This window comes from Cavia porcellus, unplaced genomic scaffold, assembly GCF_034190915.1.
Source record: "Cavia porcellus strain 051 isolate PalLab524CR breed Dunkin Hartley unplaced genomic scaffold, mCavPor4.1 scaffold_5, whole genome shotgun sequence".
Classification (NCBI taxonomy): Eukaryota; Metazoa; Chordata; class Mammalia; order Rodentia; family Caviidae; genus Cavia; species Cavia porcellus.
In genome coordinates, this window is record NW_026947488.1 from 94,118,728 (window position 1) to 94,145,995 (window position 27,268).

Here is a 27,268-nt window from a genome sequence, read left to right on the forward strand (position 1 = left end):
GCAGTTAAGGCTGGCCTTGAAATCACTTTGTAGCCCAGGCTGGTCTTGAACTCCAGCTATCTTCTTGCCTCAGCTTCTTGAGTGCTGGGGTTATGGATGTGCATCACTCTGCCTGGCTGTACTCTACTCTTGTTCTATAGTACAAGTGTAGGCATGGGGCAGATCATTAAAAACTGCATTCCAACATGGAAGGATTCTACATTATTAGATAGCTTTGGTTTTGAGCTGATGCAGAAACTGTCAAATGAAAATTATAAGAGGCTATTTCTTTGGGTTAAGCTCCAGAGTGAGACCCTCGAAGACTAGGCTAAGAACCAAAATAGAGTCACTCACAATTAAGTTCCATATCACCAACGATCTAAGAGAAATCAGAACTAGAGTGATTTCCCAAATAGGCCACTTTGGATTGGCATAAAAAAGTTCTCTTTGCCTTTAATACTTCCAGACACACACAGGAAGGAAACCTAAAGCAACTCGAGGATAACTCACCACTTATTTTTCTATCTTCCTGGCCCTGCCTTGCAAGGAAAGTAACTCCAAATAATTCAATTTTTTGTTTCTTCTTTCTGTGTTTCTTTAACTCTTTCCTTGGTTCATTGGACTACTTATTATAGAAGGGTTGACTGGTTTTAAAATGAAAATAAAGCACATTAAGGATTTAAAAATTGTCATTTTGTCTGTGGACCAAATTGAATGGGAAGTTGAACTCTCCTCCTTGGAGAAGAAGGGAGCATGTTCTACTGCGAGGGGGACACATATGTGTGGTCAGAGGGATGGCTTGTAGTATAGGTTGCTGATTGTCCTCAACTTTTCTTTTTTGGGGCATAATGTTGTCGAACTGGAAACTAAATTTCTGATCTTGTAACTAGGCATTCTTGCCACTGGAATGTGATCTGAACTGATATGGACAATCCTTACCTTACTTTTTTATTCTGGTCTTTTCTCCTCCTTCAAAGATGGAGCATACCATTTATTACGTATCAAGATGGCAAAAACAGAAATTTACCATCTTTTATAGGTAAGATTGTAAGAAATTGTCCTGATTATGTCTGGGAGGAGAGGTAAATGCTTTATAAAGGAAAATTTGGCAATATCTACCAAAAACTTTCTCTTCATCTCACTTCTGGGGATGAATTTTACCTGTACCTATGAAAAAAATTAAGCTGGGTATGCTGGCCCACACCTGAAATTCCACAGAAGGCGGCCAGTCCAGACTACATTAATGAGATCCTGTCAAAAAACAAAAACCGAAAACCTCCTTTGTACATGTATAAAGTTATTCATTGCAGCATTGACTAATTTTCTAAGAATAACTTGAGTGTCCTCTAAGGATTACTGTAAATCATGGCATAGCTACCATGTACTAAAAATAATGGCTCCTCACCCCCTGACTGGTTGTGTACGTTAAGATCTCCAGGGAAAGAAGACATCAAGGACAGAACAGTAATATGTGTATGACTTTTTGTGAAAAGTAGAGAGGAGAGATACATTTACATTTATTTGGTTGTGTTTGTAGGAATTCTATGAAGCTTAAGAAATGAACGCAATCGCAGGCAAAGGCAGGGTGACCACATAATTTGTCTTTCAAATAGGAATGGTTTAGAGTGAAAGTGGGTGTTATTAATGATGACTTAAGGGCAGCAGGTGGATGATGGCGTTGTGTTCAATCCTGAAAAAGGTATAATGTGGAAAGGGGAATGGGGACTTTTTAAAGTATTGGACCGTGATGAACTGGAAATTTAAAAATAATTTTTAACAAAACAAAACAAACCAAACCAAACCCTCGTTCTCTGCCACAGCGTTGCCTTAAAAAAACGAATGGTAAACCACAGATGGGAAATACGGAACCTAGTAGAAACGCCATCGTTCAAGGTACCCGACCCTTAATGATGTTGCACAAGTTACACTCGGCTCTTAAGTTCATCAGCCAATCCCAAGTCCGAGCGCAAGAGCCAGAATAGCCGTCGGGGCCTTGGGTGGGCCTCCAACGTGTGGAGCGGAGTTTCGCGTCACTCAACCCTGGGGGCGGAGCTAGCCCCTGCTCCGACACTCGGCGCTCTAGCCCACGAAAGTGCTACTCTGTGGTATCGCCCATTCCCTCTGGCGGCCCTGTGGAGGACCGCACTCGTTTTCTCCTCGGGCGCGAGAGGCCTTGCAGCTGTGGCTGAGCGTGGAGAAAGATGGCGGCAGCCGTGCGACAAGATTTGGCCCAGCTCATGAATTCCAGCGGCTCTCATAAAGACCTGGCGGGCAAGTGAGTAGAGACGGGGCAGAAACGCCCTAGGGTGCTGTCCTTGAGGTGACCTGGCTCTTGGGGTGCGGCGGGGGCGGCCTAGGCTCGGCCGGGAGGCGGAGGCGGGAACGCGGAGCAAGGATCTCGCTGGAGTCATCGGAGGCCGCGAGCCGGGGTGGCGGTCACCTCTCAGGCCGTGGGGGCGCCTTCGGGTCCCTGGATACTGAAAGGCGGCGGAGCGACGGCCACCCCTTCGAGCGGCTCCTGCGTCTCGCGGAACCAGACCACTCCCGGGACCCTCGTTGCCGCCCCATTTTGGTTGGGGCATTTCTGCCCTGGGACCTTGATACAGGGTGTTCCGGGGCGATGATTTCTCGGGGCCGACGGACCCAGGTAGTGTGGCCACTGTCATGTCTTGAAAAAACACCGAGAGTCCTTGTGTGTTGACACTCACTCCGCCACCGGCTCTGACAAGGGCACAGTGTGTCCAGAAGAGGAAGGATGTGTTCAGGAAACGGGTTGTGTCTGAGGGTACGCGTAGGTCCGCTGCACGTTGTGACATGTGCCTGTCTGCAAGTCGCGGTTCGCAGGGATGATTGTAGATAGGTGGGCGTTTGGCCAGATGTTTTTTCTCTGTAGATTTTACAGCTTTGCTCTTTGGTAGTGAACAAGCTTTGTGGATAGTATGCCCCTCTAGTGGAGCCTAACATCCTGACAGCTGAGATCGCTTTGACCTGTTGGGTTACACTTGTTTTGATCTAAACATTGAAACGGAGAATTTGCTTTGTGGGCTATGCTGCCTTTTTCTCTGGTGGTAGATGTGATCAACTTTTATCGGTGGGAAATTTAGCAGTGTATGTTGGGCTTAATTACTCTGTGGAGCATTTTCCCACTCATGCAAGTGGGGGAAATTGGTCTTATTTTTGTCTGAGATTTTATAAGGGCAAAGTGTGTGTGTGTGTGTGTGTGTGTGTGTGTGTGTGTGTGTGTTGTATGTGTGTATACACTCAGGGCTCTTAAATCACTTAGTACAGGATCAGGCATATAGAAAATGCCATAAGGTTGTTATATTTATTTGTTTTCGTCTTTTTGAGACATGGTCTTGCTTTGTTCAAGCTGAACTTGAACTCGTAGATATCTTCCTGCTTCAACTTCCTAAATGCTGGAACTATAGGTGTGGTCTACCGTGCCTCAATGTTACTGTTGTTAGCAGCCAGCAGTAATGATTTATTCTGTGTGTTGGAAATAAGTTGATCATGCTTTCATGGCACAGCTCCTTTTGTGTATGTATGTATGTATATATATATATATATATATACATATATATATATATATATATATATACATATATATATATTTTTTTTTACCACCAGAGTCAGTATGGATGTATATAATTTTTATGGGTGTGGGTGAAAGGAAAACTGACGTATATTTTGCCATACAGTAATGTCTTGGTTCAGGAATGCTTTTCTTTGTGAACAGTTTGGTTCACCTTTCCTGCATAGACACAAATATGATCATCTTTTCCAAAATTGTGGAACAAATTAAATATGAACTGAGGTACCACTGTAATTGCTTTGTTTCTGCTATGTTGAAAAACCTATTATTAGGGGGCTGGAAGTTTAGCTCAGCGGCTCAGCGGCATAAGTGCCTGCCTTGCAAGCAGGAAGTCGTGAGTTCGATCCCCGGTACCGATAAAAAGGAAAAAGACAAAAAAACAAAACAAAACAAAACAAAAAACAAAAAAAAAAAAACCCCTATTATCAGAAGACTCTTTCTAAGGCTCTGCATAATTCTGAGACCTCACTTTAGAATTGATTTCTTCAGCTTTGAACTCTTGATAAACAGTGGCACCTATCCTGTGAGTGACTGTGTTATCTATTGCTATTTAATGAACCAGAAACAGGCTGCGTATAGCTTTAAGACAGAGTACTTGACCAGCACACCCAAGGTCTTGGGTGGATCCCTAACACTGCAAGCAAAGCAGCTCAACCCCCCCACCCAATTTAGTGATGTGAAACAACTAATATATTTACCAAATTCTGTCTTAAGTTACCTTGTTTGTTGCTGAGACAAAATACCTGACACTCAGGGTTAAAGGAGGTAACTCCTTTAAGATTAAAGGAAGTAGTTGCTGGCTCAAAGGCAGGTGGCATGGCAGAGAGGCATTGCAGAGGAGAAACATTTCATGGTAGGCAGAAGGCAGCAAAGCAGCCAAGCAGCAAGTGACACCAGAGGAGTCTGTGGGTTGCCTGAGCTGTTTGTCTGATCTTCCCTGATTCCACTCATGTGAAGACTCATTGAACACTTCACCTAGGGTTAGAGTCTAACTGTTGTTTGGCTTCTCTCCACACAATCTCTCATTTAGTAGTTTGGCTAAGGCTGTGAGTAGAAGCTGCAGAGTGTCTTTAAAGCAAGTCTGGGAAGTCTCACATCAGTTCTCTGGTGTTGCTGAATGTGAACCACAAGACCAGCCCAGTTTCAAGGGGAGGAGTCATGCATCTATTGCAAATCAACATGGACAGAGAGAGGTGGGAGTCATCAGGGGCTATCACTGTAGCTGTCTGGCGTGTAATTATTGTGAAGATTAAATGAAATAATTTGCCTGATAACTGATAGCCAGTGCAGTGTCACCTAGTGGTTCCGTCATAGTTGCTTCCTGAGTGAAGCCTTGGCCTCCTCTGCACTATTTTATCTGGTCTTGTCTTGGCAAGAATGTGTCAGGATATTTATCCTCATAATAAAACAGTTCTGCCAGCTACATGCTTTATCAGGAAATATTCTTGAAATAAGTCACTGATTTCAGGTTTATGTTAAAAGCTGGTTAAGAAGGGGTTTCATCTTAAGGAATGATGGAGTACATTGGTTTCTTCAATATTGGTGGTGTATGTTCCCAGCCATTAGAAGATATCTGTGACAGTAGTTGGGCATCAGTAAATAGCTAGAAAAGGGCAGCGCTTGCATTTAATCCTGGTTCGTTTACTCTTAAAAGCTCATTTTAAATCCAGACTATACTGTTTTTCTTGTTAAAAATTCAACCAGAGGTACTTTCCTATAAATATGAACTAAAAACTGTCTGTAAAGTTGATATGAGAAGTCAGCCATATGGAAAGCATTTTTTGCAAATATTGTTGACTACTTTTTGTATGTAGTATGTGTTGTGTTCATCTCTACAGCTTGTGTGAAGCTATAGAGAGGAGAGGAATCTGGAGAGGGAGCTTCCTAGTAGACGACTGTTGGGATGGCCAGTCTTACTCACTTGGCCAAAACCTGCTTGGTTCTTTGAGATGCAGTCACACATTACTTCTCCCAGGCACCCTTCTCTAAGTAGCAACTGACACACACTCTAGGGCATCCACACACAGTCTGATTAGTTGCTCTTTCCTTGCCCTGTGACATCCCGTGTTATCTCTACAGAGCTTCATGTGTGCCTCCTGTGAGTGTGGTTTTTCTTTATTTTTGTTTTAGAATATTACCTGTTTGAGGACAGGTGTGAGGTCCTTGGTTATAGGTAGTTGGTGGACTAATCCTATGGGAATATGACATTTTGGGTACAGAGGGTGTCCAGAGGAGCCTAGCAGGCCTTTGAAATATGAATATTGCATTTTCAAGAAGCTGATCATAATAAAAGCCCTGTTCTCTGCATTTACCTGAAGGAGAAACTTTCAGGAAAGAAAATGGGTTGTCCTCTGACCCACAGAGGAGATGAGAGCTCTGCAGCTAGAATGGGATGGGACAGTCAGCAGTGGACACACACACACACACACACACACACACACACACACACACACACGATGGCAAGGAGCCTGGATGGCCTCTGACTCCGATGCTCTACTGCTCTGTTAGTCTCTTGAAATGGTCTTAGTGGTTCCCCTGTGGAGCAGATGCTGGCAGCACCTGAGACTTTCTGTGTGTCAAACATAGCATTACTCACATTTAAATAAAACCCTGCATTACATGTGAAAAGCTGAATACTGTGCTGGGGTGAAACTCACTCCCGCAGGGCCAGAATAACCATGTCTGCTGGCCTCAGAGCCGGCAGCCCTGTGCACATCTCTGATTTTACCAATGAGCTACCTTGCTAGCTGTTTCAGCCTAGAGTCCCCGATGCCCACTGCTCTTTCCACTGCCACGAAAGTGAGGCATTTAGAATGCTTGAGGATGAAGAGATCACTAGAGATCATTTCGGTCCTAAAACTGTACGAGCACTGAGCCATTTGTAATTTTCAGAAGCCTCCTTATGATGTGTGTGTGTGTTTTTATTTCCCGTGTCAGTTAGCTTTGCTGTGAAGTAAGCAGCTGCAAAAAGCCCGGTGGCTGCAAACTGCGCTCATACGCTTATGCGCTTATACTACGTTGCAGCTCTTGAGGTTGGCCCTCGGGTTGAGCCTGTTCTCTGCCTCATTGGCATTGGTTCCATATGGGCTTCTGTGGGCAACTGGTTAGCGGTGGGCTACTGGCTGGGCTGTGTGTCTCCTCGGCCAGGAGGGAGCCTACTTGTTCATGGGACAGCAGCGGGCTCCAAAGCTGGAAAGGCATCCTGGCCTCTCCACCTGTAGGCTCAGAACCGGGCACCATTTTTACTGGGTCCTCCTGATCAAACACAGGCATTAGGAATGGAGGAATAAACTGTCTTTTGATGTGGAGAGCTACAGAGTCACATTGCAAAGAGGAGTTAAAGAATTTGGATCACTTCTTATAAATTACCTATTTGGTTCACCCTCACAGGTTTCTTGAATCAATGGATTCTTTCAACAGTTCTGAGAGTTTTCAGCCATTTCTCTTTAAATATTGCTGCTGCCCCATCCTGTTTCTCCCCTAGGCTTCAAGAAAGCTTCAGGAACCCATGGCTCTTTGTTGTACTTTTCATTTCACTGTTACATTCTGGATAAGTTCTGAGTCAGACCTGTCTTGTTAGCAGTTCTCCAGCTGTGTCTAATCTGCTGCTACGGACTTTGTTGCGGTGCCACATTTGTTTATAACATTTTTAGTACTATAGTTTTGGTTATGCTTTTTGAGACAGGCTCTTGCTGTGTATTTCAGGCTGGCCTTGAACTCGCTATGTAGCCAAGGCCGGCCTTGAAGCACGGTGATCCTCCTGCCTGAGCCTCCCTTGAGGGCTGGAATTGCAGGCGTGTGTCCCTGTTCCTGGCTTAGTACTATGATTTCTGGTGGTTCTTATTCCAAATGACACTTTTTATGGTTCCCAGTTTTTGCTAAAGCTTAAAAGCTTATCTTTTTCTCCAGGAACATACTAAACATAATTGTGTTTCAGTCTTTTTGGGTCTTTAGTTGTTGCTATTTTCTGTTTTTGTTAATCCTGGCTTATATCGTTATGTGTCTTTCTAATCTTTGTTGGACAAATTATTTTGTTTTATTTTATTTGTCTTGCTATGCAGTTCAGGCTGGCCTTGAGCTCACTTTGTAGCCCAGGCTGGCCTTAAATTTGCAGTGATCTTTCTGCCTCAGCCTCCTGAGTGCTGGGGTTACAGGTGTGTGCTACCACACCTGGCTGGGCAAATTATTTTAAAAACATAGTTTTAGGAATAGTTCGAAGCCCAGGACGCCTTCCTTCAAAGAGAATTGTCTTTTCCTTCTGCCAGGTACTTGAGGATGCTAGTTGAGCCTGTTAGAGCTCCCAGTGATAGGAATGTCTGTGGCGGCACGTGCCATAGGTTTGCCACCGTTAACCTAGATGATCTTGAAATACAATTTGGAACTTCCAGCAGCTAATGTTTCCTCTTCTGTTGGGCAAGAACTCAGATCTCATTAATTTGGCTCTAGGAATTTGCCAGAAATTGCAACTTGCCTGTTCCTGTATCCAGCACATGCACAAGAGCCTGGAAGCAGGACCTACCCTGTCCCCATCAGAAATAGTCGCGCTTCCTCAACTGTCCACAGCTGACAGGGGCTTTCAGGCCGGACAGGGGGTCATCATCATCCTCTTGTTTTCTCCCTTTTCTTTCTCATTCAGATTTTATACTAGTAACTCTTCCTCTTCTCCCTCTCTGTCTCTGCCCTTCACCTCTTCTCCTGCTCTCTCTGCCTTTCTTCATCCTTCCTTCTTCCTTTTTTAAAGCTCTTTTTGCAATTCTTTGCATGTATTACTATAATATGGTGTCTTTAACTCTTTTGGAGATACCTAGAAGGGGAATAGCAGGATTAAATGGAATTCCTCGTTTTGGTTTTTTGAGGAATCTCCACACTGATTTTCATAGTGGTTGTACCAGTTGACATTCCCATCAACATACAAAAGGATATTCCCAGCCCAGCCTCTTCGGTATTTGTTATTATTTAATTTCTCTATGATTGCAATTCTTTCTGAGGTGAGGTGGAATCTCAGTGGTGTTTTAATTTGCATTTCTCTAATGACCAGCGATGTTGAGCATTTCTTCATGTATTTGTTGGCCATTTGTTCTTATGTGAAGTATATTCATTTCACTTGCCCATTTTCTGATTGGGTCTTTTATTTTGGAGGGGGTCTGAATTTTTATTTCATTACATAGTTCTAGATTTTTAAGAAAAAATGGTTATGTTCTCCACATCTTTTGTTTTTCCATATTTGTCTTGGAGTACATATTGAGTAATTGGTAAAAAATTATTTTCTGACTAACCTAATTCATTTTTGTTTCATTCTCTTCTAAGTTAGTGTGTTTTCTCTGCTTTTGCCATATCACATTATTCAATAGTACAATAAAGTTCTTGTTTTATGATTATGATTTAATGCTTGATGTATTTTTAACTTTCTTTTAATGCTCAACATAGGGCTGTAAACTTAACGTTTTACTTTACTTCCCTACTATAAGATCTTCAAAGACTGAGATCACTTACACAGTTTTTAGGAACATACACAGAACCTTATGGCATCTTAAAAAACATAAGGACTCATCGAGCAGTTGGAGATGATTTTGTTTTAAAATCACTATTAAATTCCTGATTTTAAAAAGACTTGTTAGTCATTCTGTATTATTCTGAAAATAAGGGCCTGTTCTTAGATACTGGAAATTCACGTATTAGAGAAGCAAGACGGCACCTTGTCCCAGTGCTGCAGCAAACCTGTTTAACTGATCCAGCGGGAACTTTGAGTAGCAGTTTCTGAGGTACTCACAAGTTATGTAGTTAGATTAAAATTAGGTTAATATAAGATTTTTGTGACTTTTAAAGTTTTTTTTCCTGTTCCCAACACAGGTTAACTGGAAAGTTATGAGACACATAAAAAAGCTTAATAAATTGTTGTAAGTAAGACATCGTTACCCTTGAATATATTGCCAGTATGCATGAATTAATCTGTGAGAGTGTAAGTGTAGAAGGTCTTGGCCATAACATTAATTGAATATAAAAGGCCAATCAATTAATTAAATTAGTCAAATATAAAAGACCAATCAAAAAAGAAATAATAAACCACTGAATATAGTAACATCACTAACAGTGTTCCTGGACAGTAAATGTTTAAATGTAGATGTGTGGAAATTTAAATCTGCGTGTGTATTCACACATGCAGAGAGGGAAGGGATGAGTCCGCATAAATTTGGGAAAATGGTTTTCTCTCTCAGTAACAAGATGAAAAAAACCCTAAATTTTATACCTTTATAGATCCTCCAGCAGTTATTCTTCATAAAATTATCTTAATATTTGCTTGCTTATGTAGCCATGTCTGTCGAAATTTCATCTTTTCTGTTTACCCCCCTTTATTACAGTTTTCTGAAATTATTTAAAGGTTGTGAGAAATTTGGATGAGTTCAGAATCAGTGAGGGCCAAACGGCAGCCTGAGACCGTGCCCAACATAAGTCATAAATTTTAATGAGTTCAGGACTTATTATGTAAGTTTTATTTTGTGATTACATTCTGGGTGCCTTTCTGATTAATTGCAGTGCCATTGTTTGTAAAATGCATTTAAGTAGTGCTTTTAAAAATATTTAAGGCAAACAAAAGTCATAAAAAATAAAGTAGTTTAACTCTGTACTGTCCACTCAGTTTTGTTTTTTTTTTTAATCAGTACCAGGGATCAAACTCACGGCTGTGCACTTGCAAGGCAGGCACTTACGCTGCTGAACTAAATCCCCAGCCCCCTGGCCACTCAGTTTAAGAAATAAAATATTGCCAGTACTGTTGACTGTTTCCGTGTTTATCATGTACCACGCAAGCACTGTTGGAGGCATTGTGTATGGTGCAGTGCACAGACAGACAGAATTTCCTGTCTTTGAGTGTTTGTCCTTGTTCTTAGAATTCCTCCATCCTTTTCAGGGTGCTCATTTGAATTGTATGTGACCATGTGGTCATGGATAAAAGGTAGGTTCATTGTAAGAACTGAGTACAAATAAAACACAAATCGACGCTGCTGATAGCATAAAGGGTTCCAGGCCTTTAGGCTGAAGGAGTTATTTTGTACATTGAGACTTACAAATTTTCATGTTTATTGTTTGCTTTTTTTGTTTTTGAGACAATCTCCCTCTGCAGTTCAGGTTGGCCTTAAATTCGCAGCGATCCTCTTGCCTCAGCCTTCAGAATGCTGGGATTGCAGGTGTAGGCCATGTTTGGTTTTGTTGTCTGGTAAACATTAGTGGTTACCCTGGATTCATTAGACCCTCAAGAAGGACAAGTTCCTGATCACCTTAACTATTATCTTGTGTACCTCTGTCATACAGAAAAGGGATATACAGCTCATCTTTTAAGACTCTTGAAATTGGCTTTTTAGTTAAAATTCAGAACTAAAATTTTCAGTAAGAAGTGGCACCTTAGTTCAGAAACATAGGATTAAATTCGTTCTTTAATAGGATGGGCTTTAAAACGTTAATTCTATATCCTGCACTAAAACTAGGTGTGGTACCCTAGAGTTACAGGTTTGTATTTCTGGACAAGGGCTATTAACTGAAAGAGGAAAATTTGGTAAACTGTGAAGAAAACCACATAAACAGAGCACTGTGAAAGAAATGAGGGTAAACTGAAGTGACTAAAAACTCAGGTAATGATTAAACATACCTCAGAAATTGTATTAGTGCGATGTGCCCTGGACATTATTTTTATTTGATATTGTTTTAGGTATCGTCAGATCCTGGAAAAAGCCGTTCAGTTATCTGGGGCAGAGCAACTAGAAGCTTTGAAAGCTTTTGTGGAAGCAAGTAAGTGGAATGCAGATTTTATGGTTACTGCTGAACAGGGGCTTTTAGTTTTCTTAAGCTTTGTTTTACATCAAATCCATGTTGGATACACATTGAGGTTGACTTCAGAGGTTTTTTTTGGCTGTGTTTCTTTTTGGTTTTTTGAGACGGAGTTTCACTATGTAGTTCAAGCTGGCCTTGAGCTCACTGTGTATCCCAGACTGGCCTTGGGACTTAGCAGTGATCCTCCTGCTGCATCCTCCTAAGTGCTGGGATCACAGATGTGCGCCATCACACCTGGCTTGATTTCAGAATTTAAACTGTTTACAGCTTGAGTTTTCAATGAGTTGTCTTTGGAATTAGAACCAGATAAAATTTTGTACAGTGTTTGACACAAAAACTGCTGAGAGACAACGTAACATAGTGTAAGAGAATGGTTTGGATTCCAATCTGGGGTACGATTTTTATGATGTTGAGCAAGCTGCTCAGTTTTTTGTTCTTTTCCTCATCTGTAAAATGTAGAATTGTTGGGAGAGTCAGTGAGTTAGCAAACAGCAGAATGCTGTCTATGAAGTGCCATTATTAGTGTGAGGAACACTCTTTCTGATCTGGGAACTAGATATCTCCATTTTTCAGGATGCTTTCCCCACTTCCTGGCTTTAAGCATGTTTAGTTATTTTGAAAGTTGTTCAGAATTTTTGCTGGAGCTTGAATCTTTGCTTCGTGTCCTCATGCGAGGCACATCCTGTGGGCTCTTTTTAAGAACATTGGGACTGGGCAGAGTAGGTGCCATGGTCCCTGCGTAGGTTGTAAAATGAGTCTCTGAGTTAACTGATCTTTTTATTTTGTAATTTTTGGAATGCTTAGCTGATTGGTGGTAGAGCCCAGACTGGGTTTTCCAATTTTGTGCCTTACAACTTACATATGTTTGGTAATACTAGTGTGTGCAGTGGTTATATTCTATATTAAGTGTGTGATGGAACTTTAATAAAACTTTTTTCAGTCGCACCAAGTATAAGTTTCAACTAACATATAAACTGATTAATTATAAGAACTGTAAGTTACTGCCTCAGAGAACCAGACCCAGCAGTGGGGTAGTAACTGCCGATGGTTTCAGAAAAACTCTCAGAGGGGCTTTATTGAGAGCTTTGCTTTGTAAGTAGCAAAAGAATAGTGCTTTTTATAGATGTCGGTCTGACATAGACTTTGAATCTAGCGTCATCTCCTCGCCCCATAAAGCATTCTGCCTGTAAAGTCATGTGTAATGCCTTTTGTGTCTTCATGTATTTTCACAGTAACTGCTACACTTTAAGACTCAAATAATTAAAGCAGTCGTTCAAAATACGATGAATTTCGTAAAAATTTCGTGAAATATACCCTAAGCTGGGAGGGTAGCTTAGCAGTGAAGTGCTTGCCTGGCATGTACAAGGTACAAAAAGAAAAAAGAAGGTGAAGAAAAGAAGTAGGAATACAAAGTGAGTAGCATTTGTTAAGTGTTTGTGCCAGGTGTTAGAGTGCTCTGTGTATGTGAGTTGCATTTGAGCTTCACAAGGACCTTGTGAGGTAGGTGATACTGTCCTCCCGAAGCCGCACCGAAGGCCAGGAGGTCTGTAACTGACTGGCAGTGGTGGAGTGGGCGCCCTCAGAGCCTGCACTCATGGAGCTGCACCTCTAAAGTGACCCTGTCCAGTACTGACTGAAGTTCTCATTTGTCTCCTTTGCAAAGTGTCCGTAATATAACTATGTGGCAACAGTTGCTATATTTAAATTTCATGAACATTACTTTCTTTAACCTTTTTTGGGAAAATAAGCACATAAAAATTTAGTTGTTTCTCTGCCTTCACTTTGTGGAAAAATAGAGAAAAGTATAAAATTCACAACTATTAAAGCTGTTTTCTAATTACTTCTGTTTCTTAGAAAAATTAGTGTTTCTACTGTTTGGGTGTAGTACTTATGTAGTCAAGTAATTTAGCATAAGGAAAACTGTAAAATAGAATAATAAGGGTATAGAAATCCCTGAATAATAAAAAGGATTTCCTAATATAGATTTGTTTTAGTATTAATTTTAAGTAAGGATTGATTGGCTAATGACAATTTATGAATCACTCATGTTTTCTCATGTCTTATTTTTTTCAAACAAGTGGTAAATGAGAATGTCAGTCTTGTGATCTCACGACAGCTGCTGACTGATTTCTGCACACATCTCCCTAACCTGCCTGATAGCACAGCCAAAGAGATCTATCATTTCACCTTGGAGAAAATCCAGCCCAGAGTTATTTCATTTGAGGAGCAGGTAAAAAAGTCTAGAGCAGTAGATTTTGAATGTGTAGTGATAGCAGAAATTATGTGTAAATTTTATGTGATTAAATTTTTAGGAAATAATCATTCAGTTTTACTTTTGACCAGATAGCATTTTACAGTATAAAATCAGGCAAGCATTAGGATGTTGCACTTGCAGCTAAGATTTGTTTGTGTTTCTATAAACCATGTATTACTTGTTGAACAAATATTACTTGTTTTTTAAAAGAAGATTTTACTTAAGCTGAAAACAGGAAGACTTCAGCAGTATACCAGTAGTATTATAAAAGCAAAATTTAACATTGAAACTAAAATAGTATCATAATTCATCTTGCAGAAATACATTGTTTCAGCTCATTACTTGATATCCTATGAATGGTAAATTAATAGAAAAATGTGGTAGTCTAAATGTTATTGTTAGCTTACCATGTTGAAGGAGAGCACTGTTACAATAACTTACCATGTGTGTAACTGTTACTAATGTCTGTTAAAATAATTTAACATGTGTGCCTGCTTTCCAGGTTGCTTCCATAAGACAGCATCTTGCATCCATATACGAGAAAGAAGAAGACTGGAGAAATGCAGCCCAAGTGTTGGTGGGAATTCCTTTGGAAACAGGACAAAAGTATAGTAAATAGTAGATATTGGATGAACATATACAGATACACACAGCTGTTTACTTATACTGTTTTTCACATTTTAGTGCAAGAAACATAATAAATTTTGTAGTATGTTAGGTGATAGTGCTATGGCTAAAAAAAGCGAAAAGAAAGAGGACCAATAGAGGCAGGTTATACAGATTAGTAAATGGGGTAACTGGGGTGGGTGTCACTTTCTCAGTGACTGGAAGGGAGTAAAAGCATGGCTTTAACCTCCTTGAAAGATTATCAGCCATACTCTTAGGAAGGTGGTAGTGTGTGGGCCCTGGGCTGGAGCGTGCTCCGAGTATCTTAAGAAGGGCAAGGAAGCCCTCGTGTGGGCAGAGTGGACTGTGGAGAAAGGAAGAGAGATGGATGAGATCGGAGACCCTTGGGACCAGGTCAGGCGAGGTCTCATGAGCTCTTTAGGGACAGAAGCTGTGCACAAAATGAAGAGGACTTTGCAGAGGACTTTAAACGGAAGAGTGGCACAATCTGATTTTTATTTTGTTTTGTCTTCTTCTGTTGCAGTACTGGGGATATAGGTCAGAGCCTTTACGCTGAGCTATATCCCCAGCCCTTCATGGAGACTGGGTCTCGATAAATTGCCCAACCTGAGCTTGAATTTGTAGTGCTCCTACCTCAGCTTCTGCAGAGCGCTGGCACTGTAGATGGATGTTAGCTTCCCAGCCGATACGTATTTAAACAATCTCTCTGTCTCTGGGATGAGAGTAAACTATGGGCGAGCAGTGACAGAAGTAGGAATATTAGTTAAGATGCTTATGGACAGTCCCACAGGTGATTTGTAAGACCTGAGGAATGTTGGTTTCTGGATGTTTGTAAGGTACAGTAAGGGTTTCCTGATGACTGATGACTTATATTTGGTGTGTCAAAATACAAGTTCTAACTGGAGCAGTTGGAAGATGAAGTTGCCATCTACTGAGTGGGGAAGAAAAGGTTTTAGCTGTCTGGTTGGGAGTTGACTATTTTAGGCTGGAGTTTGGAAGCGGCCTGAGATGCACACTTGGTTCTCATCATTATGTGGATGGCATGTTGAGCTGTTACGGGGTATGAAGTCCCCACTCCAGGGAATGCAGGTAGGAAAGAGGGCTGAGTTCTGGGTGCAGGGCGCTCTGACATTCAGAGGTCAAGGCAGGAGGATGGGTGGCTGTGGAGGACTGTCCAGGTGGGAGGGACACAAGCGTGGGGTGACGTGTGCTGTACTAGAAACCAAATGAGGAGAGCGTGTGGATGAGGAGCTTGGTGCAGAGAAGGTGTTAACCTGGCGTTAACAGTCGATAGACCTGGGGAGCACAGTTGAGGCGATTGAAGGGAAGATGGAGGAGCCGAGTATGGGCAGTACGCATGAACAGCTCTTCCCAGAGACATTTGAGAAGAGCAAGCAGTAGGGCAGAAGGTGAAGTGGAGTTAGGCTAAGAGTCAGGGTTCTGTTTTTATTAGTATGCAGTGAAACATGCAGCTTTGCTGTTGAGAGGAGGAGAAGGAATGTAGTAGAGGACTAGGTGTACGTAGAAGCAAAGCCTGTTCTTCCATGGCAGGGGCTCTGAGCTTCTGGCCTCTTAGTGTTGAGAATGGGAGTCCTTCGTTATGAACTCTCTTGCATTCTGCGGATGTTAGTGGCACTGGGGCTCCTGTAGAGACCAGTGGCCTCACATCACTGGCTGTAGCAATCACAAATGTCCAAGAACATCACCAGGTGTTGCCTCGTAGGCAGAGTTGTCCACAGAGACCTGTCATAACTTCGGAAGGGCGGTGCACAGGTGCAGACGTTAGTGGTTGGGGGAGTTTGCGCCTGTGCTCTCTTGCTTCAGCATTCTCAGATCTGAATCATGCAAGTGTGGATGGGGAAGGGGAGTTGTGAAACTGAGACAAAACTTTGGATAAATGGGAGCTTTCTTTAAAAACCTGTTCATTCTGATTTTGAAAGCAACACATACAATAGATATACTTTGCAGAAAACTAGAAAATTAAAAAAAATACTATATATAACAATTCATGTAAATTTGAGTTGTGAGCAGAAAAATAGTACAAAATATTAGTGATTTACACAAAAAACTTCAGTTACATAAATCTTTCCTCTCACCTCTACTTCTCTCTTCTCCCAAAATCAAAGAAGTAAAGAATTACTTTGAAAGCTGGAACTAACTGGGTTGGTGGTACACGCCTATAACCCCAGCACTGAGGAGACTGAGGCAGGAAGATCAGGGCAAGTTCAAGGCCAGCCTGTAGTATAGAATGAGCTTAAGGCCAGCCTGAACTGCATGGCCAGAACCTGTCTCAAAAAAACAAAACAGAAACGGGAACTATGTGAATCTTGCCACATAGCGATACCTTTGTTAGTAAATAGAAAGGACTAGTTTTCTATGAGGAGTAATCTTGAATTATGTGAGGTCTTCAGTTATATTTTCTTAGCATAAAGTGTGACCATTGGGATATAGAAGAAAATGGAAACTACACCACCCACCATAATTGTTACTACCAGTTTGACATATATGTGAGTAGGAATACATTTTAATGATGTTTAAAACATTGTTCTATCCCATTTTTTTACTTAGCAAAAAGCACATGGTCTATAATCCATAGTGCCCACTGCAACCACAGAGCGTTCTGCCTTTTATGTGCCACCACTTCATTCCCATCAGTACCATGATCAATGATTTTCATTTTCTCCTGTTACAGATGGTTCTAAGTATCTGTATAAATGCATGAATTGTACATGCATATGCGGGCACTGATATCTCTTAAGATTTATTTCTGGAGGTAAAGAAACAGGAGGGTATGACAGAGCATAGTTGGCCGGCCTTTTGACATTGTCCTCAGGAAGATTGTGCCAGATACGGTCCTGTTAGTAGCACACCACATGCTACTAGGCAGAACTGGGCAGTTGTTAGCGTGGGGCTGGGGATTTAGCTCAGCGGCATAAGCACCTGCCTTGTAAGCAGGCAGTCATGAGTTCGATCCCTAGTACCGATAAAAACGAAAAAGACAAAAAACAAACAAACAAACAAACAAACAAACAAAAAAAACAAAATTGCTAGCGTGAGATTATCTGCAATCTAAAAGCAGCTGAGTTATAATGTGATCAGTGTTGATAAAAATAATAAAAATTCAATGAAACGTTAGTTTTCCTGTAGTATAACGGAGTAAAATGTTTGATTTCCTTATAAAATGAAAACCCATTTTCTTACTCCTAAAATTGTTGCTGGGTGTCGAGTTGCCGTGTCTCTGTTCTGTTGTAGACAGTACAACGTGGATTATAAGCTGGAGACTTACCTGAAGATCGCGAGGCTCTACCTGGAGGACGACGACCCCGTGCAGGCAGAGGCATACATAAATCGCGCATCCCTGCTTCAGAACGAGTCCACCAACGAGCAGTTACAGATCCATTACAAGGTAACAGCCGACTGTCAGGCGCGCTTTGTGTGAGAGGACCCGCCGTGCTGAGAGGTTCCAGAAGGTCTGATAAGTGCTTTTATATTTCAGAAGTTTTTCTCTTTTGTTTTTGTATTTTAGTTTCGATTTTTCCCCTAATTGGAACATTTTCCCACCTGTAGGTATGCTATGCACGTGTTCTTGATTATAGAAGAAAATTCATTGAAGCCGCACAAAGGTACAATGAGCTCTCTTACAAGACAATAGTCCATGAGAGTGAGAGACTAGAGGCCTTAAAACATGCTTTGCACTGTACCATCTTAGCATCAGCAGGTAAACACCTAACGTATGCCTAAGTAAATCAGAAATGAAGTTCATTGTCTTAACTGTTGGAAAATTTAGCAAAGAGCTATTCTTAGGAATGTCTTCTTAATCCCATTAAGACTTGTAAACAGTTAAAAATAGTGATAAAATGAATTGTAAACTTTTAAAACCTTTGTGAATGTATCAGTTTGTTGCCCATAAGTTAAGAATAGTTGTAAAAGTTAAGATTTCACTAAAAAAAAAATGGATATCACATTAAGAATTATGCAGAGAAAAATGAAAATTAAAATTTAAAAATTCATATACTATTATGTTTGGAATTTTTTAAACCTTCAAGACTTAGTTGTAGACCTTTCATCTTTTTTTCAACAAATATAACTGGAAATTTTAAATTAAATTTTAGGACTTTATAAAACAGAAAGGACATGAATTAGAAATGCTAATTCTAAGCCATGGCTTTTCTAAGTCATTTTGAGAGCTTCATTTTTGAACTGTATTTTGTTCAATATAAAAGTGGGATTTTTTTTGTTATTGTTTGTTTTTGTTTTTTTGGTTTTTTGAGACAGTCTTTTTTTTTTTTTTTTTTTGTCTTTTTGAGGCAGGGTCTTGCTGTGCTGTTCAGGCTGCCCTGGGTTCACTTTGTAATCTAAGCTGGTCTTGAACTTGCAGTGATCCTCCTGTCTCAGCCTCCTGAGTGCTGTGTGTGCAAGCCATCATACCCAGCTTGAGACAGGGTCTTGCTTTGTAGTTCAGGCTGACCTTGAATTCACTATGTAACCCAGACTGACCTCAAACTCAGCCTCCCAACTGCTGGGATTACAGACCTGCACCACTATGCCTGGCTGTTTTTTATTTTTTGGTACTGAGGATCGAACTCACGACCTCACGCTTGCCAGGCAGGCACTTATACCACTGAGATAAATCCCTGGCTCTGCCTGTTTATTTTCTGAGGCAAGATCTTGCTGTGTAGTTTAGGGTGGCCTCAAACCCCCCTGTGTAGCACAGGCTGGCCTCAGACTTTCAGCAGCCTATCTGCCTCAGCCTCCTGAGTGCTGAAATTACAGATGTGTGTTGCCATGCCTAGCTAAAAGTGTTTTTCGCGGTCTGGGAATTTAGCTCAGTAGCACAAGCGGCTGCCTAGCAAGTGCAAGGTCATAAGTTCGATACCCAGTACCCAAAAAAAAAAAAAAAAAAAAAAAGTAGTCTTGGTTGAATGTCTGAAGAACATCCGGCTTCACATAGATGTGTAGCTGGAAAAGAAAACTTTAAGGACATTCGGTGATAATATGGGGTTTTTTTGATACTATCTTTCACAGGACAAGTGGTGTAGTATGAAATCTTAAACCATACTACTGAGCTTTTCACACTTGGCTATGTTAAAATCTTGGTCCATCTTGCATTTTGAATCATTGCTTACCTGTGCAGAGTTTCTGTGCCATCCTGTATTAGTGCCTTAATAAATATGTGGTGCTTCCAAATAAATGCTGGTACTATAAAAATTAGATTTGAGTGTATTATCACTGATCTCACCAGAAAAATCTTCAAATATTGGACAGTTATCAAGTTCATGGTAGCAAATATAGGTTTTTCTAATATATAAATTTTGCTTGAAAATGAATTTTATGAGGAACAACAAATACTATTGATTGTTTTTATTGTAGTCACAGACTGATTTTGTTCTTTTTAAGGCATTTTCTACATTTAGAAATACACTTTTGGCCCTAAGAAAATTAAGTGATTCTGCTATAGAATTTATTATCTGGTTTGTTTGTCTCAGAATTTCATTTTTTTGCCATTAAAATTTTACATTTTGACTCTGAAAAGTTTCACACAATACTATATATTGTATTGTCAGAAAAGCATTTTCTTAAGTTTTCCAGCCATTTTAAAACTGTAAACCATTCTTCAGCCTTAGGCTCTGTGGAAGCAGGCAGTGAGTGGGTCAGACTGGGCTGCAGACAGCAGTTTGCTAAAGTTGGGAAAACCTTTCATACCTGCCGTTTGATGCCTAAATGAAGACGAGGTTCAGGTGTGGCATTTGGGGCTGTATCTTCAGACTCTAGTCCAGAGCATTCTCCACATGGTGCCTTTCTGAAGAGTGCAGGGGAGTCTTTAGTCTGGGTTTGTCTGGTTGTTAGTCACCTGCTTCTTGGTCATGTCTGAATGCTCTGAACTGTTCCCACGGTTAGATTGCACACAGGTTAAAGTGTTGAGGGAGACTGTGCTGTGTGATGCCCAGTCCCCTCACATAGGGACTCGCCATGTCAGGCTGTCCCACTACTCGTGACGCTGTTTGTCATTGATTTAAAGGAGTGACTTTTTTTAGTTTAGTTTTGTTTTTTTACAGGAGCTTGAACTCAGGGCCTTTGCACTGAGCTATGTCTCTATCCTGCTTTAAAATCAGGGTTTAGCTAAGTTGCCCAAGCCAAGCTCAGACTTGTGCTCTTACTTCAGCCTCCCAGCATGCTGGGATTCCAGGGTGCCTCCACACCAGACCAAGTCCATTTTAAAGGTAAATTTGCCGGGGATTTAGCTCAGTGGCAAAAGTGCCTGCCTGGCAAGCACGAGATCATGAGTTCCATCCCTGGTACAAAAAAAAGTAAAATTTTCTCGTGGATTTACTCAACCCTGGGGTGTTGATAATCTATAAAAATATTATTTCCCTTCGTCTTTTACATTATAGTTTAGTGCCTGTGAGTGATTTTTGTTGGAACCGAGCATAGTGGTGCACAGTGGGCTACATAGTGAGGCCAAGGTCAGCCTGAACTCTGGCCTGCATAGCAGCTCTACCTCAGAACAAAGAAATCCAAAATAAGTTTGTCCTGCATCACTCAGTGTATGTTACACAATGACATTCGTTAATTCTGTTCTTCAGCACAAGCTTTCTTTCTTTTTTTTTTTTTTTGGTCTTTTTCGTTCTTATCGGTACCAGGGATCGAACTCACACCTGCCTGCTTGCAAGGCAGGCGCTTATGCCACTGAGCTAAACCCCCAGCCCCCAGCACGAGCTTTCTTACTTTCCACTTTTTCCTTTTTGGTATTACCATGTATTCTTTTCTGCTTATTTTTCCATGTATAATTACATACCTACAGTGGCACATACCAGAAATGTGCAGCATGCTGAGTTTTCACAAACCGGACCCCTCCACATGCCCAGCACCCAGAATAAGAGACAAAGTATTACCTGCACCCAAAATTCATCTTTGTGCTTTGTGTATGTATGTGTGCATGCGTGTACATATATGTGTGTGTGTGCATATATGCATGTGTGTGTATGTATGCATGTGTGTATGCACGTGAGTGTGTGTGTGCGTGTGTGTATACTGGGGGTCGAACCCAAGGCCTTTGTGTTATACACAGGTCTCCCACCAAGTTACACCCCACTCAGTTTTTTAATTTATTGAGTTTGTTATGGTAAGTTATAGTTTTTATTTTTCATAAAAATTGTCCCAAATATGGCAAATCATGTCTTGTTGACCAGGTCTTATTAACCTCTGCACTGACTATAGCATAAAAATTTACCTTAGACTCATCTCATAATATTCCTGCCTCAGACTAATATTCAAGGATTTCTACTTCTTTTTAATAAGATACCAAGATTTATGTGCTAGCATCCATCTCTGTGTCTCTGTCTCTTCCTCATGGCTTGAACCCAGGGCCTTTGCACTGAAGTATATCCCCTATCCTTTTTCTTATTTTTTTTATTTTGAGACAGTCTTGCTAAGTTCCTCTTGCTAACTTGTGATCCTCCTACCTCAGCCTCCCATACTTCTGCATGCATCACCATACTTGGCTAGATACTAGGTAGTTTCATTTCTACTAGGTGTCACTGTGGTTAGGGTCTTTGAGGATACAGAGCTAAAAGTAAATTTAGAAAGAAAAATTTATAGATATATTTCTGTTAGTTCAATCTTTTTTTTTTGTCTCTTTGAGATAGGATTTCACTATGCAGTTCAGGTTGGCCTTGAATTCGCTTTGTAGCCCAGCTGGTCTCGAACTCACAGTGATGCTCTTGCCTCAACTGTCTGAGTACTAGAATTGCAGTCATGTGCCACCACACCCCGCTTAGTTCAGTATTTTTTTTGTGTATGTGTGCTGGGGATTGAACTCACGACCTTGTGTTTGCCAAGCAGGCACTTAGCCGCTGAGCTAAACCCCTGGCCCAGTTCAGTATATTTTTAGATGAGTTGTCCCTTAAAGGTCCTTGAAAGTATGGATCCTGGAATATTAAGCTTCTTAATTCATTACACATGTTATATTAACAAAACATTCATTGCTTAAAAATGCAGATAGGAAAACAGGGATCGCCTGTGCTTCCACCTGATGTGGGTTTTTATCCTGGTCCCCCACAGAGGCACATTGGGTCCTCTTCCTAATTCCCCCCCTCACTAACACTGGTGTTTGACCAGCGGTGCTCCCAAGGACCAGCGGTCCCTCACCTTCCAGTCATTTGCAGATGCACAGGGCAGCGGGCATTCTGACTTTCCCAGCTGAAGCTGGCCAAGTCGATGCTCTGCCCTCTTGTATCAGATTCCTTGCTGTAGATGGGGTTGTTGTGGGCTGTTTCATGTCACACTTGTAGTTTTGTGCTTTCTGTTGTTAGACTTGCTATTCCCAGTGGCTCATCCCCAGGGCCTTTTCTCCAATGTTCTTAAGTGCAAGGAGCCTGTGATATGTGTGCAGAGAACCTGTGTGTCAGGGAAGCCCCCTCAGGGGTCAGCCGAGGAGTCTTAATTAGCAACACACAAACTGGGCCTGGTGGCGCATGCCTTTAATCCCAGCACTCAGTAGACTGAGGCAGGAGGACCACTTTGAGTGTGAGACCAGCCTGGGCTACAAAATGAGCTCAAGGCCAGCCTGAACTGCCTAGTGAGACCCTTTCTCAAAATCAAACAAACAAAAAAAGCAACACACAGCAAGGCCCCAGTCTGGCCGGCCCCAGCCTATCCTGGATTCCCGTAGGTGCAAGCATGGAGGACTCACTTGGGCCCTGGTGGCAGTGCCTGTAGAACGTAACTACCCTGGCAGCAGCCAGAATGGGGACAGAATGGGATTGTTTGTAACTGACCAATCACTGAGAAAATATTTGATGCATACATGTTTCCCTTAGGACAGCAGCGCTCCCGGATGCTAGCTACGCTGTTTAAGGACGAGAGGTGCCAGCAGCTCGCTGCCTATGGGATCCTAGAGAAAATGTACCTAGACAGGATCATTAGAGGAAATCAGCTTCAAGAGTTCGCTGCCATGCTGATGCCTCACCAGAAGGCAACCACAGCTGACGGTAATGATCGCATCTCATGCACGTGCGGTTGTGAACCCCCCGGGTCTGGTCTGGGGCTAGAGTAGAGCATCTCTGTCCAGGCTGTTTCTGCCTTGGGGGCACTGAGGGGCATGCAGGGCCTCGAGCACGCTGGACAAGTCCTCTCACAGCGCTGCACTCGCAGCCCAGCTTCCCGTCTTTCAGGTATTCCCTCATCACGACAGGAGTCCTGTGTTGACTGAAGGTGATGTCTTCCACAAACACACACTCATGGTGTTCTTGTAAGGCCGTCGCTGAGGATTGTTTTCTGTTTTTTAAATTTTATTGCCTCATGCTTGCAGTCAAAATGATGACGTTCTGGGCAGTTGGTGCATGCATATAACATGTCCCTTTCTTCTCCACTGCCATCTCTTGATCCTCTTCACTGGGAATTATTTTGTGAATAATGCATTTCTCTGAAACTGGTAAGAGCAGGTGAATTGTAGACTATATTTACAGTACCTCTTTTTCAAAACCATAAACCACTGATAAATAACTAGGCATCGGATTGTAGAGCATGACTCTCGAGTCCTATTTTAGGGCAGGCACAGTTTGGCCCAGCAGCTTGCCCGAGGTCACTCAGGGTGAAAATGCTGCCAATAAGAATAGGTGATGGTGTCGGGTTTCCAGATGAACAGATGGGATTGCCCCAGGCAGACTCCCGGGTCAGGAGGAAGATTTTTGCTTAGAACATAAGTTCTTTTGTGTATTGCTATCTGTAGAAACTTTAAAGTAGCTTGTAACTGTGGTGCATCTGATACTAATAATACAGATGCAGACGGGTAGAGACAAAGAAAGGGTCAGGGTGGGAAGAGTTGGTGAGACTCGCTTTCCCAGCTCCCCTTGGGCCAGAGCCATTTCAGCAGGTCCAGTGGTGGCGTGCCCTGTTCCCAGCTTGCTGCTCTCAGTTAAGTCAGAGCAGTGAAGTACTTGACTGCTCTTGGATTTCTTCTCTTTAATTGCTCGTATTAATACTTAAAGAACCAACTCAGTTGATTGTTAGCTTTCTGTCTGAAGCATTTTGGTCTCATAGAACCTTTCTGCGTGTCCTCAGGAAAATTTTCTTAATGGTTTTAGATTTGGTTCTGGTTCTTCTGAGCAATTAGTTTTAACTTCTTTAAGCATATCTTGAAGTGGTGGACTTTTTTTTGCTTGACTGCTAGAAAACTTTTTTTTTTTTTTGTCTTTTTTCTTTTTATCGGTACCAGGGATCGAACTCACGACTGCCTGCTTGCAAGGCAGGCGCTTATGCCGCTGAGCTAAATCCCCAGCCCCTGACTGCTAGAAAACTTAAATTGATAGCCCATGCATGAATAGTGTGTATCAGTGGTGTTGAACTTATGGCATGCGTGCGTGCTGCAGCAGGCTGTTTATGTCATTGAATGCTTCTAAGAGATTCGCCATCACTAATTATATATACATATATATGCATGGTAGCTCTCTTTGAGGGGTGCTGGTACTGGGGGTTGAACCTAGGGTGCTCCACCACTAACCACAGCTAGCCTTGCTGTATTGCTTTGAGACACAGGGTCTTGCTAAGTTCCCCAGGCAGGCCTTGAACTTGCAGTCCTCCTGTGTCACCCTCTCGAGTAGCTAGGGTTACGGATATGCACCACTGTGCCAGGCTGAGTATAGCTACTCTTGCTTGTTTTTACTTTGGAATTCTTTTATTGTCTTTGTATTCTTAGCAACTATCTATATATGTTTATTTTTTTAAAGATGTGTGATACACAAGTTAAAAGCAAGATAGAATTTTAACTTTCTATAATTGATACAGTTGAGCTTCAAATTAGACTTTGAGCTTTCTGGTCATGAAAGAAAAGTGGGAAGATATAATTAGATAATTACTTTCAGAAAAGAGGACTGCTCACTGGTATTTCTGAGGAGTGCCTTATTCTTACATGAGGCTGCCTGCAGAGGAAAAGTGTCTGTCTTCATCCTCGCTGGCTGTTACCCCTCCCTCACTTGTCTTTTTTGGATGTTTTCTTTATTTGTACTTCATCCCTAAGCAACAATCTTAAGACGTAGTTTTTTGTTGTTTTTCATTGAAATTACAGTCCAGTGGATTTTATTGTAACCCCAGAGTTGTGTGGCATTATTATAGATCTGTTTTCTACCTTGTTCTGGACATTTTTTCCTTTTTTCTTCTCTCCTTCATCCACTTCACCTCTCCCTGCCCTTCTTCTTTTGAGCTCATGGCTTTTGCATTGAGCCACATTCCCAAGCTCCCCTTTTCTTTTTTCTTTTGAGATGGTTTCACTGCGATGCAAAAGTGGGGTTCAAATATGAGGTCCTTCTGTCTCAGTATCCCAGAGTGCTGGAGTTGCAGGTGTGTGCCATCACACCTAGCTCTGGATGCTTCATGTGGCCTTTTCACTTAGCATGATGTATTCAGGGTTCATTCGTTATGTAGTGTGTGTCAGTTCTTTACTTTTTTTGGTTGTTAATTAAATTCTATTCTATGGATGTACCATTTTACTTGTTTTCTTGATGGACATTAGTTCACTGCTTCTTTAGGGCCACAGTGATGCTGGAGAGAACTTTTGTGTAAAGGCTTCTATGTAGATGTATACTTGGAATTCTCTTGAATGTATATCTAGGCATGGAATTGTTGGGTCCCATGGTAACCTTGTGTGTATTAGTCTTTCAAGGAGCTGGCAGGATTGTTTTCAGAACAATTACTCTGTCTTACTGCCCTTCCTCCAGCTGTGAGTAAGGCTTCTGATTTCTCTCTCTTTCTCTTTTTGGTGGTACTGAACATTAATCCTGGGAACTCTGAGCTACAACTTTTATTTTTTATTTATTTATTTGTTTTTTGGTACTGGGGATCAGACTTACGACCTTGCACTTGCCAGGCAGGCGCTATGCTGCTGAACTGATTCCCAGCCCTGAGCTACATCTTTAACTTTTATATTTTAAGATGGATCTTGCTAAATTGCCCAGGCTGGCTTTGAACTTGCGATTCTCCTGCCTCCAATTTCTCTACAATTTCTTCCACACTTGTTAATTATCTGTCTTTTTCATTTAACCTTTCCATTTGGTGAAATGGTAGTTCATTGTAATTTTGGCTTGTATTTCCCTGGGAGCTAGTAATGTTGAATACTTTTCCATATGCTTATTTTCCACGAGAGTGTCTTCTCTGAACAAATGTTCAACTTCCTTGCTAATTCTTAAATTGGACCATGTGTCTTTTTATCATTTAATTATAGGAAGACTTTTTATATCTATATATAAATATGTGCATACAAATGACAGATATTTTCTCGCATTCTGAGTGTCCTCTCTCTCTCTCTTTCTCTCTCTCTCTCTCTCCCCTCTTTCTTTCTTTCTTTCTTTTTTTTTTTTGCAGTGCCGTGACTGAGCCCAGTGCCTTATGCAGGATAGGCCTGCACTTTACTACTGAACTATACCTCTAGCCCCCTTCATTTTTTTTTTTAAACATGTTCATGGTATTTGTTGTGTTTTTTTGGTACTGGGGATTGAATTCATGACATTGAGCTTGCCAGGCAGGCGCTTATGCTACTGAAGTAAATCCCCAGCCCCGTGGTATTTGTTACATCCTCTTTCACATTTTTGATGGTGTCTTTTGAGATGCAGAAGTTTTTAATTTTAAGTGTGGTTTGTTTTTGTGTGTGTGTTTTTGGTGTCATGTAACACTACTGCCCAAACCAAGGTCATGAAGCTTTGCTTGCTCTGTTTCCTTGTACAGTTTCACAGTTCAGTGGTTGTATTTAAGTGCTGAGTTAATCCTTATGTATGATGTCAGGTGGAGCTGGGTCTGTCTCTGTCCGTCTGTGTGTGGGTGTCCAGCTGTCTCAGGCCGTACTGTCTGTGTGTGGGTATCCAGCTGTCTCAGGCCATACTGTGAAGACTTCTTTTCCCTGCTGAATTGTCTTGGTGGGCAAGGGATTAGATCAGGGGCACAAATGCCTGCCTGGCAAGCACAGGAAGGCAAGGTTGACTTCTGGACTTTGAATCCTGTCT

General features: G+C 41.6%; 1 protein-coding gene across 1 annotated transcript in view; it reads left to right on the forward strand.

The window, feature by feature from the left end:
• Positions 1 to 2,045: 2,045 nt before the first annotated feature.
• The window catches only part of Cops4 (COP9 signalosome subunit 4), a 34,932-nt gene continuing 9,709 nt past the window's right edge, over positions 2,046 to 27,268 (forward strand). The window contains exons 1-7 of the mRNA XM_063249340.1: positions 2,046 to 2,254; positions 11,274 to 11,353; positions 13,474 to 13,625; positions 14,152 to 14,255; positions 17,529 to 17,682; positions 17,844 to 17,994; positions 23,096 to 23,266. Coding sequence (XP_063105410.1) covers positions 2,181 to 2,254; positions 11,274 to 11,353; positions 13,474 to 13,625; positions 14,152 to 14,255; positions 17,529 to 17,682; positions 17,844 to 17,994; positions 23,096 to 23,266 — 886 coding nt within the window. The 5' untranslated portion in view covers positions 2,046 to 2,180. The remainder of the gene's footprint in view (positions 2,255 to 11,273; positions 11,354 to 13,473; positions 13,626 to 14,151; positions 14,256 to 17,528; positions 17,683 to 17,843; positions 17,995 to 23,095; positions 23,267 to 27,268) is intronic.